The sequence below is a fragment of the Bufo bufo genome, chromosome 2 (assembly GCF_905171765.1).
Source record: "Bufo bufo chromosome 2, aBufBuf1.1, whole genome shotgun sequence".
NCBI classification, from domain to species: Eukaryota; Metazoa; Chordata; class Amphibia; order Anura; family Bufonidae; genus Bufo; species Bufo bufo.
In genome coordinates this window covers 541329921-541349265 of record NC_053390.1, presented here as the reverse complement: position 1 = coordinate 541349265, position 19345 = coordinate 541329921, and the positions used below count along the sequence as shown (strand labels likewise).

General features: G+C 43.2%; 1 protein-coding gene across 2 annotated transcripts in view; it reads right to left on the bottom strand.

Moving 5' to 3' along the window:
* Positions 1 to 19345, bottom strand: part of CHRNB3 (cholinergic receptor nicotinic beta 3 subunit) — a 58605-nt gene that overhangs the window by 20235 nt on the left and 19025 nt on the right. For both annotated transcript variants that reach the window (XM_040420474.1, XM_040420475.1), the window contains exons 3-5: positions 15729 to 15773; positions 4083 to 4192; positions 1507 to 2389 (exon numbers count right to left, since the gene is read on the bottom strand). In XM_040420474.1, the coding sequence (XP_040276408.1) occupies positions 1507 to 2389; positions 4083 to 4192; positions 15729 to 15773 (1038 nt within the window). The remainder of the gene's footprint in view (positions 1 to 1506; positions 2390 to 4082; positions 4193 to 15728; positions 15774 to 19345) is intronic.

The window sequence follows — 19345 nt, the reverse complement described above, 5'->3', positions numbered from 1 at the left end:
TACTAACCTTGACGTACTTTCTCATAATTTCAATCACGTTCTAACACAGTTTAACATCTATCATAGACTTTATGTTACCCCCGTTTGGTTAAACAGATGTGGATTAAGAGATACCTCTAATTGCCCTCGCTGTGATAATATAGGAGCGGATTATCTCCATATGATGTGGCTTTGTCCAGGTCTGTCAGCATACTGGAAGGGCATTAAAAATCTTCTCACCCACAAGTTAAAAATATGCATATCTCTTGACCCACAATTGTTTCTACTTAACGATTTGTCTTCATGAACTATTTATAAATATCAAAAGATTCTATTAGGTAGAGTACTACTACTGGCCAGACTATTGATCAGTTGAAATTGGTTTGCACGCCATCCCCCGAAATTAAATAACTGCATAAATTTGGTTATCAAGATTAAAAATTATGAACGGATCTTGTATAAGCAGAGAGGTGGATTAGAAAAATGGAATAAGATATGGGAGGCTTGGAGGCTTTGATAGGCTTCCTCTCTTTTTTTTTTTTTTTCTCTCTCTCTCTCTCTCTTTTCCTCTCTCGGGGGGGGGGGGGGGGGGGAGGACACTGGACGCATCGCAAGGGGGGTGGGGGGTGGGAGGAGAAAACATGGGACTGGGGGATAAAAGGGAGTCAGTTTAAATTATATCAAATGTTAATGATCATTTCTTTTGTTTTTTTCTTTCTGTCACTTCCTTGTATACTAATAAAGTTGTTGAATAAAAAAAAAAAAGAAAAGGAAGTCTAGATTAGTATAGTACTGGCAGACTGCCTTTATTTGGATATGTCCCCAGGAATGCGGAGAACTGCAGGATGCAGAAGCAGCACACTGAGGTAGCTAGAAGTCAATAACAGCAGATCACAGCATTGGGGGAAGCTGGATTGATCCTCACACTGTCCCCAGCAGAACATACTTTGTTAAGAAAAAAAAATTAAAAAAAATTGTGACTTCTTTTCCCCATCAACTTTAGTTACATTTTAAAATCGATGTTAGCAATTTAGCGCTTATAATAAAGTATCATATTAGAAAATGTACATTTAATATTACACTGATTAAAAGAATATTCTGGTTGTAAAAATGATCCCTTATCCACTGGATAGGGGGTAATTATCAGATTGGTGGGGCGGGGTCCTACTGCTGGGACCCCTATGGTTACAAGAAAGGAGACCCCATACCCCTCAGAGTTTCCCAAAATGAACGGAGGGGCAGCTTGAGCATGTGCAGTGCCACTCCATTCATCTCTACGGGAGTTCTGAAATTTGCTGAGCGAAACTCACATAGAAATGAATGGAGTGGCAGTTTGCATGCCCAATCTGCTACTCCATTCATTTCGGGGTGTGGAGTACAAGGTCCCTATTGTCATGATCCCAATGGTAGGAGGCCCATCGATCTAATAGTTATCCCCTATCCTATTGGAATACCCTTTAAAGATTCTTTTACATAAAACAAGAAAGCCTCAATCCCAGCATGGTTTCATGGATTACTGACACTTACCTGTCTAATAAAATGTTCCTTTTTGACATGAGTTGAAATATATTTAATAGAATCAGACGCCTTTTCCAAGAAAGCAATTAGAATTTTTTCTCCATCATTTGCTTGAATGTGTTTCCTTTTACCAGATATTTTTCCTTTGGAGGCCGGAGCAGTATTTTCAGAATCCAAAAAGGAGAATCGATCAACATGCCCTTTCATACATAACAGTCTCGGAAGCTTCTGCAAAAAAAGTCCTTTTACCCATGGGGCCATTGGATGGTACGTTGCAGAGGACCGGTGGTGGACGTTAATAACAAACACGGTGACAATGATAGACAGTGTCACAAATATCATGATAAATAAGAGATATTCTCCTATCAAGGGAATGACCTTAGAAGAGGATGGAATGATCTCTTCAATAACAAGAAGAAACACTGTAAGTGATACCAAGACAGATGTGGAGAGGGACAACTTTTCTCCTTCATCAGAAGGAAGGTAGAACACAAGGACCGTGAGGAAAGACAGTCCCAAGCAAGGGACGATAAGGAATAGTGTATAGAACAGTGGCAAACGCCTCAAAACAAAAGAATAGGTTATGTAAGGGTAAGAGTAAAGCCCGTCTTTCCTCATCCCTTTTAGACCAGTGGCATTTAAGATATCCCATTCTCCATTATCAAAAAAATCCTTTCTGTCTACATTTGCATCTAAAAGAATGAGATCAACCATGTTCCCATCATAAGTCCATGATCCAAATTTCATTGAGCAGTTCTGGCGGTCAAATGGAAAAAAAGTGACATCCATAGTGCAGGAGCTTTTATAGCTTGCTGGTGGAGTCCATATTACTGTCCCGTCATATCTTATTATTGCTTTTGTCATCAAAGATCCCTCAAAACGCCCATCTGCACTGAAAAACAGTCAAACCAACAATTACTGCAGGCTAAGGTGGCAGATTCAATAATAGGTGATGTAAAGACACAAAATCGTACTGATATTGTAATTTACAACCATTCACAAATAAGATTTGGACATATAAAAAGGGTTCAATCTCACCTTAAATGCAGCTTATCTAAGTAACCAGTCTAACCATGTTAGGTGTGCTAGGCATCACACTACATTACTAAGGTCAGGCATAATACACTAGGAACACTGCCTCTATGACGAGGACTTTCAATATTTGCTGTAGAAGTCAGAGTACCTGCATCCTAGAGGTCCTCTGTTGTCAGTGACCAATCTTGGTTCTTGCAGGAGCTCTGTACAGTATACTACTGTAATTAGTTGATCTGCTTTAGTAGGGGACACATGTATTTTTCGAAAATTGACTATAGAAAAAGACCCCCAGGTCCATCTAGTCCGTCCTTAATTCTGTTTCTCTTAGGATGGATATGTATTTCTCCCAGGCATGTTCAAATTTACCTTCTGTAGATTTCCCAACCACATCTGATGGGAGTTTCTTCCAAGCCCCAACTTCCCTTTCAATGTAATAATAATCCTGATATTGGTCCCGATCTTCCACCCAACTAATTTTAGATTGTGCCCCCTTTGTTCTTGTGTTTAGTATTTTATTAAAAACACTTTCCTCCAGAAACTTATTTATGCCATTAACATTCTTAAAGGTTTGGATCGTGTTCCCCTTTCCCTTCTTTTCTCAAGGCTATACAGATTAATTTCTATTGAAAATAGAGTTCTGAAAACAGCTCAGCAAGGCTAGATATATTGGATTAAGTAAAAAAGGGTTTGTCTCACAAAAAAAGATTCAAATTTTTTTAAACCAGCACCTGGATCTGAATACTTTTCTAATTGCAGGTAATTAAAATTTTTGTATAGCCAGTGAGGTATTCAATAAAATAGATCAGTATAGCACCACCTGCTGTTTGTTTTATTCATTATTTCTCTGTCCACATTGCTGAGGTGGTCACACATGTTCAATTCCATCCATCAAGTGCCACCATATCTACTGTTAGACATGCCCCATGAGAAAGGACACACCTCCTAACTTAAAATAAATCTAGCAGAGCAATTGGGGAAATGAATAGGGAGATCTCTGGATCCATGTGAGGTGCAGGGCTGGTTCTAGCTTTCTTAGAAAAAAAATTAACCATATTATGTCAGATTTTTATTTCTTTACATTATTCCTGGATAACTCCTTTAAGATTCCCATTATATGTTTTATGCTTTAGACCCTCCACCATTTTTGCAGTCTGCTTTTGTACCCGTTCCATTTTTTCTAAAAAAAAATTGTAGGTGAGATCTCCAGAACTGGACACGGTATTCCAGATGTGATCTTACTAGTGGTCTATACAGCAGGATCACAATACCCCTAACTATATCTATAGCTATACAGTCAAGCATCCTACTTGATTTCTAAGCTACCTGCCCACACTCTGCACTCATTTTGAAGCTGTCTGATATCAGAACCCTAGATCCTGCTCTAATGAAGTCTTGGTTAACACAGAACTGTTGATATGATACTCAGATGACACTAATAATAGCATGAGAGAGAGAAAGTGAGCTATGTGCCTTGCCTCTCCTTATAAGACTTCTTGTACTCCTGATACACTGAATACACTAATGTGTTATATCATATTATGTATTCTTACTTTTCAAATAGGACAATATCAGGAAGCCACAAGGATTCGGAAGGTACTCTGATATAAGTAATTCCTCCATAATCTTTAGGATTCCATTGCAATTTTAAATCCACCCATTCCTATGGCAAAGACAAACATAATAAACATAAGCGACAGGGTAATAAGGATTCATAACATCCTTGAGTACAATTTAAAAATTGGCAGCACATACATTCAAATACCATATTCTAGTGTATGCTTATAAACTGACAACATGCCTGCTGTCTCCATACACCAACCTGCATTAGGAAAATGAAAATTGGGACCTGGTTGGTTGATTCAGTAGTTTTTACATAAATTCCTCAAAATTTTTTAAGCATCAAAGTTTTGTTGTATAGTAAATCATATAAAAGTATTTGTCTCTTTACTGATTTCTTCTATTTTTGCATATGTATCACTTTTAACTGTTTCAGATGTTTAAGGCTGAGTTCACATCAGCGTTCAGCCTTTCCGTTCTCCTGCTCTGCTATAGGAGCAGGAGAACGGAAAGGACGGATTCGGCACATAACTGAGCTGAACAGAGCCTATGGACCCCATAGACTATAAAGGGGTCCGTTAGGTTTCCATTAAGAGGAAGATTTCTGAAGTGGAGACAAAAGTCGTGCATGAGTAATATTGTCACACACATAGTGTCCCCCAAAAATAATTGTGCCAAGCTTATACTGTGCCAGGGTACCCCCCACAGTAAAAATACATCCAACAGTCCCACCATTAGAAATAATCCCCCCCCCCCCCCCAGATTGTCCTCATTTAGTAATAGTGCCCTCTATAGTGTCCTAATAATAATGCCTCCAGTAGTAATAATGCTCCCTTAGTGCCAAAAGTATTAATACTGTTCCCACAGTCCCCCAGTAGTAATAATCATACCTTAGTGCACCCCAGTTTCAACAATTCCATCTATAGTGCTCCCAGTAATAGCAATGCCCATGATAATGCTGTCAGTAGTATAGGTAGTAATAAACCCACCACAGTGCCACTCAATAGTAATAATGGCCCTCCCATAGTGTCCCCAGAAGTAATAATGTCCACCTATAGTGCTCCCACTAGTACTTATGCTCCTATAGTGCCTCAGAAGTAATAAAGCCCACCATAGGGCCCCCCAGTAGTAATAAATCCCCCATAATAAATCCAGTAATAACAATGCTCACCCAAAAATGGCTGCTGTCATCGATACGGTGTAGGACATGGGCCTCTTCTGCCCTACATCCTGATCTGCTTACGTCCTGGCTCAGAGTTTGTGATGATGTCAGTGACCTGCTGCATTATCCAACTGTATCATTGTCCTTAAGATGGCGATACAGTTGAAAGTGTAGTTTCAGTGCTTTAGCAACCAGCAATGAAATATTGCTGGATGTTAGGGCAGTCATGTGTACCTCCTCAGGAAGTGCGGTGTACGTGTAACGCCCCAGAGGTGCATTACCACCTTTGCACATTGCCACTATCTTCTATGGTTAACCACGTGTCATCCTATGTATTTATTTCCAGGTCCTGCATAATGTGCATCTCCAATTTTGCAACTGTTTGTGTTCTCATGTAATGTTCCTGGTTTACCAGCAGATGGCGGCAAACATGGCAGATCTACAGGTACCTAGGGTGGAACCTTCCTTTCCATTCTAGCCCCCTTCTGTGGTGTGGTGGGTGTTTCCCCACTTGCTGCAGGGAGGGAGGAGTTTAGTTTAGAGTTGAGTTGAGTTGGAGTTTACCCTGGAAAAATCGAGAGAGCAGGGGGCTCTGAAGAGGGGAGGGTGTCTGGTTCATAGGAAAAGGTCAGAAATTGATGGAAACTCCACTGAAATGGTTCGGAAACAGCATGGGGAGGATGTCTGGATGCATCTTGGACTCCCAGATCGCTGCTGGGAACCATGTTCGAGTAGTACGCCACTTTTACAGACTGATAATAATATGCACCAAACCGAAGATAAAATCGATTTTAGAGGAAAAATTGTTAGGAAACATTCTTTCCTGTTTATTTGCTTGTATAAAAAGTGCAAGTGCTGCCAAAACTTACAAGGAAGAGGCACTACGATACAACCTGTATATCACGTAAAGGAGGGCCTCATTCACATTGTGGTACAATTGTTCAGGTAGTGGGACTCCTACACTCATAAAGCCTATGCACTAAGTGAAAGGGCTGCCAAAAATTACAAGGAACCGGCACTCCAATACACCCTTTATTACACATAAAGAAGGGTATCATACACACCCTTGAAAAATTATGATTGATGGCCTGCTGGTGACCCTCAAAAACATTAGGAGCAAGGGCCTGCTGGTGACCCTGTAAAACATTAGGGGCGAGGGCCTGCTGCTGATCTGACAATCTAAAACATTAGGGGTGAGGGCCTGCTGCTGATCTGACCATCTAAAACATTAGGGGTGATGGTCTGCTGCTGAGCTGACAATCTAAAACATTAGGGGGAGAGCCTGCTGCTGATCTGACTATCTAAAAAATTAGGGGTGAGGCTGTGCTGCTGAGCTGACCATCTAAAAAATAAGGGGTGAGGGTCTGCTGCTGATCTGACCATGTAAAACATGGGTGTCAAACATGCGGCCCGCAATGAATATCTTTGCAGCCCGGCAAAGATGCAGCATCGCAGACTGCTATGTATGAGCCGGGAGAGAGGAGGGGCTGGAGTCCGTAACTAGGGGCGGGGCCCGGTGCAGTCACTGTACTCTTACACCGGGCCCGCCGCTCACCAAAGTATTTATAAACGTGAATCCTTATCCTGTAATTAAGTTGAACTAACGCTAACCTCTCCCATGTTCCCATGTTCCCCTGTATCCCCATAGCACTTACTTAAGCTTCAATAGCAGGCAGAGCGGACGGCAGCAGTAACGTCACTCACTGGCGCCTGCTCCGCCCACTTTATGAATGAAGCAGGCGGAGCAGACGCGCGACGTCAGTGAGTGACGTTACTGGTGCCGTCCGCTCTGCCTGCTATGGAAGCGTGTTCGTAAGTGCTGTGGGGATACAGGGGAACATGGGAGAGCGCAGCATTAGTTCAACTTAATAACAGGATAAGGATTCACGTTTATAAATACTTCGGTGAGCAGAGGGCCGGTGTATTGGGGGACACTGTTATGAGGGGGATCTGTGGATGACATATAGCAGTGTCATCCACAGATCCCCCCCATAACAGTTCCATCCACAGATCCCCCACCTCATAACAATGCCATCCACAGATCCCCCATAACAGCACCATCCACAGATCCCCCACCCCATAACAATGCCATCCACAGATCCCCCCACCCCATAACAATGCCATCCACAGATATCCCACCCCATAGCAGTACCATCCACAGATCCCCATAACAGTGCCATCCACAGATCCCCATAACAGTGCCATCCACAGATCCCCCATAACAGTGCCATCCACAGATCCCCATAACAGTGCCATCCACAAATCCCCCATAACAGCCCCATCCACAGATCCCCCATAACAGCGCCATCCACAGATCCCCCATAACAGTGCCATCCACAGATCCCCCATAACAGTGCCATCCACAGGTCCCCCACATGACAGTGCGTCATCCACAGATCCCCCATAATAGTGTCATGCACAGACCACCATTAATTCAAAGCCCACCAAAAGCACAACTTTTGGTTAAAAATATTTTTTTCTTATTTTGATCCTCAAAAACCTAGGTGCGTCTTATAGTGAAGTTTAATATTTGTATATATATATAGGTCTCACTTGTGTTATTGGGCAACGGGATGTTGGGGGTCAGCAGTCATGAAACAACAATGTTGTTCTATGAAAATGTACGTTTTTTTTTTGTTTTTTTTTGATGCGGCCCACATAAACTTAAATTTTGTTTTTTTGGCCCATGTTAGCCTTTGAGTTTGACATGCTTGATGTAAAACATTAGGGGTGAGCGTCTGCTGCTGATCTGACCTTCTAAAACATTAGGGGTGAGGGGCTGCTGCTGATCTGACCTTCTAAAATATTAGGGGTGAGGGTCTGCTGCTGAGCTGACCATCTAAAACATTAGGGGCGAGGGCCTGCTGCTGATCTGACCATCTAAAAAATTAGGGGTGAGGGTCTCCTGCTGAGCTGACCATCTAAAACATTAGGGGTGAGGGTCTGCTGCTGAGCTGACCATCTAAAAAAATAGGGGTAAAGGTCTTCTGCTGACCTAACCATCTAAAACATTAGGGGTGAGGGTCTGATCTGACCATCTAAAACATTAGGGGTGATGGTCTGCTGCTGAGTTGACATCTAAAACATTATGGGTGAGGGCCTGCTGGTGACCCTCTAAAACATTAGGGGTGAGGGTCTGCTGCTGAGCTGACCCTCTAAAACATTAGGAGCGAGGGCCTGCTGCTGTGCTAACCCTCTAAAAAATTTGAAGCGAGGGCAGCCTAATAAGCATGTTGATATGATGGAGGAGGAGGATGAGAAAAGGAAGATTCAACCATATACCCTTTATATTATACTCTATTATGCTCCCAGCAGCACTAAATACCCGCTCTGACAAAACGCTGGCAGCAGGGCAGACCAGCACCTCCAAGGCGTAGAGCGCCAGTTCGTGCCACGTGTCCAGCTTGGACACCCAATAGTTGTAAGGCACAGAGGGATCACTGAGGACGCTGACACGTTCTGCTGGGTACTCCTTCACCATCTTCCAAAACTTTTCCTTTCTTGTGACACTAGGCCGCGCATCAGGGTGAGGGTGCTGGTGGGGTGTCATGAAACTGTCCCAGGCCTTTGAGAGTGTTGCCCTGCCTCTGTTGGATGTTGGAACTGCTGTGTGTTCCCCTCGTCTCCCCTCCTCGGTTGCCCAAGGAACTACGTACTTTGCTGCAAGTGTTGTCAGCTGGAAATTTTTGGAGCAATTTTTCCACAAGGACCTTCTGGTATTGCACCATTTTGCTAATCCTCTCCACCACAGGATTGAGAGATGAGAAGTTCTCTATGTAGCGGGGGTCGAGAAGGGTGAACAACCAGTAATCGGTATTGGCCAAAATGCGTATAACGCGAGGGTCACGGGAAAGGCAACAAAACATGAAGTCAGCCATGTGTGCCAGAGTCCCAACAGACAAGACTTCGCTGTCCTCGTCAGGAGGATGACTCTCAATCTCCTCATCCTCTTCCTCCTCTTCGGCCCATCCACGTTGAACAGATGGAATAAACCTCCTATGGGTACTACCCTCTGAAGCGGAGGTAACCGTCTCCAACTCCTCCTCCTTCTCATCATCATCATCATCCAATTCACTCTGAGAAGACGAACTGAGGGTGGTCTGGCTATCACCCTGTGTACTGTCTTCCCCCATTTCTACCTCTTCCACATGAAAAGTGTCTGCCATCATTGTGAGCAGCGAGTGTTTCAGTAGACACAGAAGTGGGATGGTGATGCTGATAATAGCGGCATCGCCGTTCACCATCTGTGTTGATTCCTTTAAAGTTGCGTAAAAACTCACAGAGGTCAGACATCCATGCCCACTCGTTGCTTATGAAGAGCGGAAGCTGACTGGAAAGGCGACGACCATGTTGCAGCTGGTATTCCACTACTGCCCTCTGCTGCTCACAAAGCCTGGCCAACATGTGGAACGTGGAGTTCCAGCATGTGCTCACGTCGCACAACAGTCGGTGAGCTGGCAATTGCAAGCGCTGCTGCAGTGTTGCCAGACTGGCGGCAGCTGTAGATGACTTTCGGAAATGGGAACACACGCGGCGCACCTTCACCAGTAGCTCAGGCAAATTGGAGTAGGTTTTGAGAAACCGCTGAACCACTAAGTTGAACACGTGGGCTAGGCATGGTATGTGTGTGAGCTTGCCGTGCTCCAAGGCCACCAGCAAGTTACGGCAATTATCAGACACAACCATGCCCGGTTGTAGGTTGAGTGGCAAGAGCCACGGCTCAGTCTGGTCTGTTATACCCTGCCACAGCTCTGCGGCGGTGTACTGTTTGTCACCTAAGCAAATTAGTTTCAGCACGGCCTGTTGCCGCTTCCCCACTGCAATGCTACACTGCTTCCAGCTACTGACTGATGGCTGACTGGTGCTGCAAGATGAGAATTCAGAGGTGGAAGTGGAGGAGGAAAAGGGGGAAGGGGGGGTTGCATCCACTAATGTAGGTGGTGGCGGAAATCCTGATGGAAGTAGGGCCCGCAATCCTTGGCACCGGTTGCACCTGTGCCATCCCAGGGTACGACTCGCTCCCGGCCTCCATAACTTTCACCCAGTGTGCCGTCAGGGAAATGTAGCGTCCATGGCCAAAAGCACTTGTCCATGTGTCAGTCGTTGTGGGGCTTCCTAATAACTGCGTTGGTCTGGCGGCTGGGGAGCGAGTAACGAGGGACCGCCGCCGCCATCAGGCTGCAGAAAGTCTCAGTGTCCACAAGCTTAAATGGCAACATTTCCAGGTCCAGCAATTTGGAAAGGTGCGCATTTAGTGCTATGGCCTGTGAGTGGGTGGCTGGGTATTTGCACTTTCGTTCAAAGGCCTGGTGTATGGACATCTGTATGCTGCGCTGGGACATAGAAGTGGATGTGCTAGCTGATGGTGCTTGCAAAGGTCCAGGTGCAGGGCGGGAGGCATCCGGGTCTGCGTCTTGGACAGAGTATTGGACAGCACGTAACACAGGGGAAGAGGAGACAGTGGTGTGACCCACAGACACCGATTGTGGACCCAGGCGTTCGGCCCACCTATTAGGGTGCTTTGATGCCATGTGGCGGATCATGCTGGTGATGAAAAGAGCTCCTCGGAATATCCGAGTGTGAGATTACTTGTTTTCCAAAACTCTCCATGGTGGGAGGAAGGAGGATCAAGGTGAGAAATCTGTTGACCAGACTCTTGGCTACTGAGACTGGACTTTGTGGAAGACAGGGTAGTGCTTAACCGACTGGAAGCGTTATCTGCTGCAATCACCTGGTCGCACTTGTGTGACGTCGAGAGTGGTATCCTGCGCCGCCCTGCAAACTGGGACATGAAGCTAGGTATCATGGATGAGTGTGTTTCTTGTGCTCTGGCAGCAGGCACAGTTTCACCGCGCCCAGGGGCCACAGCCTCTGCATGCACCATCAGCAGCACGGCCACTTCCCTGTCCCTTACTGCTCGCCTTGAGCATATTAAATGGTATATATGCTTGCAAGTATGTCACACGTACAGTAGTGCAGGTTTTGTAAGTGTATGCGCAAATAAATTAAACTGAATGTCACAGATATTTAGGATGCTCAAACGTTATACAGGAGATGTAGCGCAGGTAATGTCGCTGTCACCAGCGGAGAAAAAATTTAACTGAATGTCACTGATATTTATGATGCGCAAACGTTTTATAGGAGATGTAGCGCAGGTAATGTCGCTGTCATCAGCAGCGAATAAATTAAACTGAATGTCACTGATATTTAGGATGCTCAAATGTTATACAGGAGATCTAGCGCAGGTAATGTCGCTGTCAGCAGCGGCAAAAAAATTAAACTGAATGTCACTGATATTTAGGATGTGCCAACGTTATACAGTAGATGTAGCGCAGGAAATGTCGCTGTCACCAGCGGCGAAAAAAATTAAACTGAATGTCACTGATATTTATGATGCGCAAATGTTATACAGGAGATGTAGCGCAGGTAATGTCGCTGCTGTCACCAGCAGCTAATGTTATACAGGAGATGTAGCGCAGGCAATGTCGCTGCTGTCACCAGTGGCTAACGTTATACAGAAGATGTAGCGCAGGCAATGTCGCTGCTGTCACCAGTGGCTAACGTTATACAGAAGATGTAGCGCTGGTAATGTCGCTGCTGTCACCAGCGGCTAACGTTATACAGAAGATGTAGCGCAGGCAATGTCGCTGCTGTCACCAGCGGCTAACGTTATACAGGAGATGCAGCGCAGGTAATGTCGCTGCTGTCACCAGCAGCTAATGTTATACAGGAGATGTAGCGCAGGCAATGTCGCTGCTGTCACCAGTGGCTAACGTTATAACAGAAGATGTAGCGCAGGTAATGTCGCTGCTGACACCAGCAGCCAAACAATTGCACGCAATTTAGCGCACATTGCGCTAATATATTTCGCAGCCAGATAAAACAATAGTCCTTAAAAGGACTGTTAAGTCTCTAACACCTTTCAACACTTAAAACTCCCTAAAAAAACACACAATTCCTCTCCCTACACTATCTGTCTCTTCTGCTGCAGCTCGCCCTAAGTCTGAGCTGAACCACATGTCATTGGGTGCTATATAGTGCCGAGCATCGCGATGCTCGAGTAAAAAATGTGTTCGGCCGAGCATGCTCGCCCAACACTAATTGCTACCTCATGTGGATTACAAATGACTTTATTACCCCATGTGGATTACAAATAATTACATTACGTTATTTCCCATGGATTACAAAGGACTCTTTTGCATTTTAGCTCCTATTCAGTGCACTTTATCTCCAAGAAGGACTGAAGAAAGGACTCAAATGTGATTTTGATAGATTATTGCACTTCCTGATTGCATTGAATATGTGCTTTAAATATTTGCCTCATCTATTTTGCACTATTTCTGCACTAACCTTTTAAATTTTCAGCAACGTTCAAGTATATTGCCCATTGTCTGGACTCTCTTATATGGCTACAACAATGTAATTATATGCACTTTTTGTATGGACTTTACATAGTTAGCCAGATAGTCAGAGCCTTACGTTTTTGCTTATTATGGACTGCCTCTGAGGACGTTAAATACTAATAGTTCTTACTTGACCTTGTGTTAGATAAATTGCATTGCTACACAGGGGGAACCAAGTAGTAAATAACAAGCAGATCTAAGATCGTCAAGGGTAACCCGCTGCTATTTTGTGTCTGGAGAGATTAGAGAGCTCGGCCTCATCCTCCTAATGTGTATATGTTTAAGGCCTTGTGCTTAGCCAAGGTTATTTATTCTTAGGTCTTGTGCGTTGCCAAGCCAAGAAATATGTGTGTAGCTACCTGGTCAGTCATCAAGATGACGACGCGTAAAGCATTTTAAGACCTTGGTGCTAGGAAGGGAATACAGGATGAAGCCACCCTTTTGTTTGCGGGCGTATCATGACATGTGGAGGGATTATAGTATATGACACCCCCACGCTCCATATACGACTATGGCCACGTCATGGAGTATTGAGCACTTAGTGCAGTTTATTTGGTTTATTGGTTCGCTGCGAGAGGGAAAACCACGATAAGACACCCTACTCAGGCAGGAACTCTCTTAGTTAGCCGTCTTATATGTTAGTCTATGTATGTGTATTTTCATGCAGCACTTAAATTTTTCCCAGGTACCCTTGGAGAATATATATATATATATATATATATATATATATATACACACTCTAAGCCCAAGCCGAGGGCGGCTTGACTTTTAAGTAAGGGGCTATGTAATGCCCCAGAGGTGCATTACCACCTTTGCACCTTTCCACTATCTCCTATGGTTAACCACGTGTTATCCTATGTATTTATTTCCAGGTTCTGCATAATGTTCATCCCCTATTTTGCAACTGTTTTTGTTCTCATTTAATGTGCCTGGTTTACCAGCAGATGGTGGCAAACATGGCAGAGCTACAGGTACCTAGGGTGGCACCTTCCTTTCCATTCTAACCCCCCTCTGTGGTGTGGTGGGCGTTTCCCCACTTGCTGCAGGGAGGGAGGAGTTTAGTGTTGAGTTGAAGTTTACCCCCTGATAGGGGAAGGCAGCAGGTTCATGTCCCTGTTGGACAAGCCCTGTCTAGGCCAGCTGGAGCACATTCAGCTCAGCTGGACATGGAGGCAGAAGCTGGAAGCCTCTAAAGCTAGGAGTAACGTTCCCTGGACAAATCTAGAGACAGACCAGATTACAAAGTGAAGTACAACATAAAGAAGAAGCTGAGTTATATAGCCAGCCTGTAAGTACAGCAGAGCCAGAGAGCCGCAGGTGTAGCAGAGAGCAGTTTGCCTGCCACAGTTAATGCCAAAGCCTGCTGGAAACTAAGATAAAGCCTGTAAATCATTTGGAGAAAGGTTTATTGAGAGTGAGGCCTCATGCACACGACCGTTGTGTGCATCCATGGCTGTTGTTCCGTTTTCCGTGATTTTCTGCGGACCCATTGACTTTGAATGGGTCCGTTGAAAACTCGGAGAAATGCACCGTTGTTCATCCGCGGCCATGATCCGTGTTTCCTGTCCGTCAAAAAAATAGGACCTGTCCTATTTTTTTGACGGACAACGGTTCACGGACCCATTCAAGTCAATAGGTCCGTGAAAAAACACGGATGCACACAAGATTGGCATCCGCGTCCATGATCCGTGGCCGTAGGCTACTTTCACACAGACGGATCGCAGATCCGTCTGCATAAAAGCTTTTTCAGAGCTGAGTTTTCACTTCGTGAAAACTCATATCCGACAGTATATTCTAACACAGAGGCGTTCCCATAGTGATGGGGACGCTTCAAGTTAGAATATACTAAGAACTGTGTACATGACTGCCCCCTGCTGCCTGGCAGCACCCGATCTCTTACAGGGGGCTGTGATCCGCACAATTTATATATTTTTTTTTAGTGATTATACATTTATTTTGTGCGATAATTTTTTTACAATTACTAAAAAAAAAATAGAAAATCTATAAATTGAATCTCTATTTCTGAAATGTTTCAGCCGGGATTTGAACTCCCTAACTTGTACACGTTAACCACTAGACTATACAGCTACATGTTAACCTGCACAGAAATATAAAATAAGTCTTCTGCTGAATAGGAATTTTCACTACATCAAAAACTACACAGTTTAGCATTCAGCTTTATAGCTGAGTGGATAAGGTCATTGCCTCTAATGTACAACAGATGGCTAACCTTGGCACTCCAGCTGTGGTAAAACTACAACTCCCAAGATGCCCCCCTTGCTTGGTTGCTCTCAAAACTCTATAGAAATAAATGGAGCAGGCTGGGAGTCGTAGTTTCACCACAGCTGGAGTGCCAAGGTTAGCCATCACTGGCCGGTGTCCCCAAGCACTGACTCCATATATGGATATAGCTATTTATGGAGTCAGAGCAGGGACTCCTAAGCTGAACTAGAGTCCCGACACACTCCCCTCTTCAGAGCAGGGGATACCTGGGGTTCTCCCGTTGACCTCCATTGTGCTCGGTAGAACACTATCGGCTACCCTACACCTGGATACCATATACTACATCACTAAAAGGGGCCCTGTGCTCTTGTCACTTTATTGCAACTGGCGTCACGAAAAACAAACACTTATCTCAGCTTAAGGGGGCCCCCATGGCTATTGCCCCTGCCTCTGTTGCATACACCCTGCGGTAAAGATGTATCAGTTAACCCTTTTACTACCTTATACCACTAGAGATATGACTATTATCCCCTTAACCACACTAAAACCCCAAAGATGTTGCAACATTGAGCGTCATTAGTATCAGAGTTAAAGAACTGATCACATTTTCTTAAAAATTCCTCTTGTCTTTTAAAGGTTTGGGGCTAATTGCTGCTACCAAGAAACAGATAAATGCATGGAAATATCTCATGTGCTTTTTTTTTACATATCACAAAATCACTGCTTAAGCATCCAGCATATTTTGCTGGGGTAGTGATGCTGCTATTACCGCAAAATGTGAACAGGTCTAAGTCAACTCTGTACCTCAGTTTACTTCAGATAGTCTATGTACAAAGATAGAATTCCTTTACCTGCCGCAGCCAGACGTTTGTGGTCATCAATTGCTTTTTTTCATCCTGACAGAAATATCAAAGAAAAATCTGTGTTCGTTCAGTAAAAAATAGTGCATAGTGTTTAATAACTGTGTGACTTGTCTCATATACTGTCAGAAATGGGTCAACCATCAAAATCCTACTTACCTGAGGCTTTAAGGGTCATTTTTACACAAAACATTGCAGATTGTTGCCATTTTTTAAACTTATCATTCACTAGAGGGCAATAGAGACCATCGTACCGACAGAAGAATTACAGGAACATTGTATGTACTGGAGTTACATTTGTATTTGCCATGATGGATTTTATGACCTATTTTAGAGTTTTTAGCTTTTCAGCATTTTTTTATCAGTGCATGTCGTGCAGAAAACAAATTCGTCATATAATGGGTAGTAACCTCTATTATATTATACAAGCATTGCACCTCTAAAATATGCAATATACTGCTTGTCATATATAAGAGCACCCTCTTACCTATTATAAGTGAAGGTACATTTAGATAATTGTTTATGTGATTAATTACATAATCACTTTTAGCGACATAAGGCTACATGCACACGAACGTTGTTTGTTTCCGTGTCCGTTAGTTGTTTTTTTTTGCGGAAAGGATGCAGACCTATTCATTTCAATGGGTCCGCAAAAAATGCGGACAGCACACAGTGTGCTGTCCGCATCAGTATGTCCGTTCCGCAGCCCCGCAAAAAAAAATAGAGCATGTCCTATTCTTGTCCGTTTTAGGCATTGTTACAATGGCTCCGCAAAAAAATTGGATGGCATACGGATGTCATGGCAATTTGCGGACCGCAAAACACATATGATCGTGTGCATGTAGCCTAAAGCTGATGACAGACAATTTTTTTCATGCAAAGATTATCGTGTACAAATATGTTTGCAAGGGATCGTTTACCCGCTTAATCAATCACTGTATTGTGCAACGATTTACATAAAACGCCGTTTTTTTACATTGTTTACGTTGACGAAAGATCACACGATGTACCTTTATGTGACTACAATTCAGTAACGACAAATGAGAATTTATTCATTCACATAAAAACTTTACAAGTGATGAGTGTTTTAAGTGCAATCGTTCTGTCGCTATGTGCATTTATACTACACAATTATCATCCAACATAATCAATATTGTAAAGATTATCTGCTTGTTTCAATGCGCTGCAACCCCTCCTGACATGTCTACTGTATTTTGCATCCTCCTGGTAATGACAATTCTAGAGCATCTATTCTTATGACTTTAAGTTGTGGCATTCCTTTATTATTTCTGCTGAAAATTATGAATGGATTACTAGTGCAGTGCTCCAGAGGCCCACTGAAAAGGGTTAATTATTGCTAAAAGGGTTCATTTAATGTTACAGAGTTAAACATTGTGATTTGTTGTTAAAACACTTTGTTTCTTTGTGCCCTATATATCGAGTGGCAATGTATAGGCAATATATAGTTAACCCTGGCAGACCTGGTTAGGTTACTATGGTTATGGACTTGGTCCACCCCCTGATTAGTTAGTGAGTCTTCGCTGAGCAGAACAAGAGATGACCTACATGTGTGTTCTCCAGCGAACTAGACCCAGAGAGAAGAATGATCCAGGAGTCACCTCTCCTGAGACTGAAAAACTATTTAACTGAGATAATACCCCTGAGAACAGACAACCATAGAAGGTCTAGTACCACCAAGGCTGTGCACTGGATTCAGACAGTAATCTACCACTAGTTTATGGCATTAAAGACATTACTGCTGTGGAAAGGTTTAATTGACTCCGGCACCTGCCACACTTTGGGATGGGCTGGCCATTCAGATCTAAGATCTATACCCATCAGCCTCAGCCTCAGAAGGAGTTAACAAATATAGAAAAGTACTGTATGCCTTTTATTATCTTGGAAAGATTGCAAAGTGATTAGAGAGTGACTCAGGGGCTACTACCATTATTATTGCCACTACCAATACACAGCTATTGGGAAAAAATAGTTTTGTATTATCTAGACTTCCGGCTGTACAATAGAGCTGTCATGAACATACAATAATCAGGGTGACTGTATGACACAAATCACCTGTATAACGGACAGATACAGAAATATTCACAAATCATATAGTGTGATTTATTATCCACAAGACATTACGAAACTCATGTGCTACAAACTTGATTAAGTGCAGTAAACAAAAAATCTGACCCCAGTGGGTCCCCCATTGAATACCGGTGATATGTGGCGACAATCACCCTAGTTATAGCCTATGCGATATCATCGATAGGTTAATCTAATGTATCGATTCAAAGTAATGATTTTTCTGTGATTAATTGAGTTAGGCTGAGTTCACATGACTGTTTATTCTTCCGTTCCTCTGATCCGTCAGCAGAATAAAGGAAAAAAATGCATCCTTTAAAAAAAACTGTGTGCAGTACTTTTTTCCCCATCTAAAATAACGGATATCAGATGGAAATGGCTTAAATGGATGCATAACCGATACTCAGGATTAGCCACTGAGGAAGAGGGAGACCCCTCGAAACGCGTCTGGCTGGTCCTGCAAGCTACAAATTACCCACCCTAACCCGAGGAAAGAGACTTATACATCGTTGGTCAATACAAGCACATTGTTGGTGATCTGGATACCAGTGAAAGCGAAACTGGTTAGATCTATCGCGAGACTACGCGATCCCTGCACATCACTTCCTGGAAGGCGACACGCAAAGACATCACGTGGAACGCCGAGACCGGAGGGCAGTAAGCAGTGAATTTAAAGTACCGGATCCCACATTGTGACATAAAGGACCCAGCGACCATTGGCAGCATAAATCACACAGGCATTCTAAAAGGGCAAGGTAAGAGGGTTTACGGATAGGGGGACGCCCCATTCATAAAACCCGTCTATTTCAATATATACTGAACCCTGAGTGCGGACTTTGTATGCTGGTGAAACCGGATGGTTCACATCTCTATATTAGCGCTACATTAGTTGCTACATCAATTTACATGGACACAATTATCACCTAAGAAGACACATGCAAGTTCTTTACAGCTGCTCATTCAGCAGTCTTTTCACTTTTGAATAACCTTTCATTCACAGGTATCAATCCTTATACGGGACATTTCTGTCACAGATTTTTGATCTTATTTATTATACACAGTATCACTTTCTTTCTTTTTTATCAATCCATCATATTGAAGCAACTTTTCTAAATATATCGCTATAATATTTGTATTTTGCGCAACAGAGCGAATGTGATAGAATATATGTGCCAACCCCAGTGCATATTATGATACATTGCATTTTATTTTGTATTTTACATTTTATGTGATATTTTATATAAACATTCTACTATAGACATACCAGCTGGTGAGTGCCTGTTTTTATTTTTATTTTCGATACTCAGGATCCGTTTGTTGTTTTTACAGGTTCCTTTTTTTCAGTATTTTTTTGTACTTCTGACGGACCAGAAGAATGGAAAAAAAAAAAAAAACGGTGATGTAAACTCGCCCTTGAAGGGGTTTTGTCACTTCAGTAAGTGGCATTTATCATGTTGAGAAAGTTAATACAAGGCACCTACTAATATATTGTTATTATCCATATTGCTTCCTTTGCTGGCTGG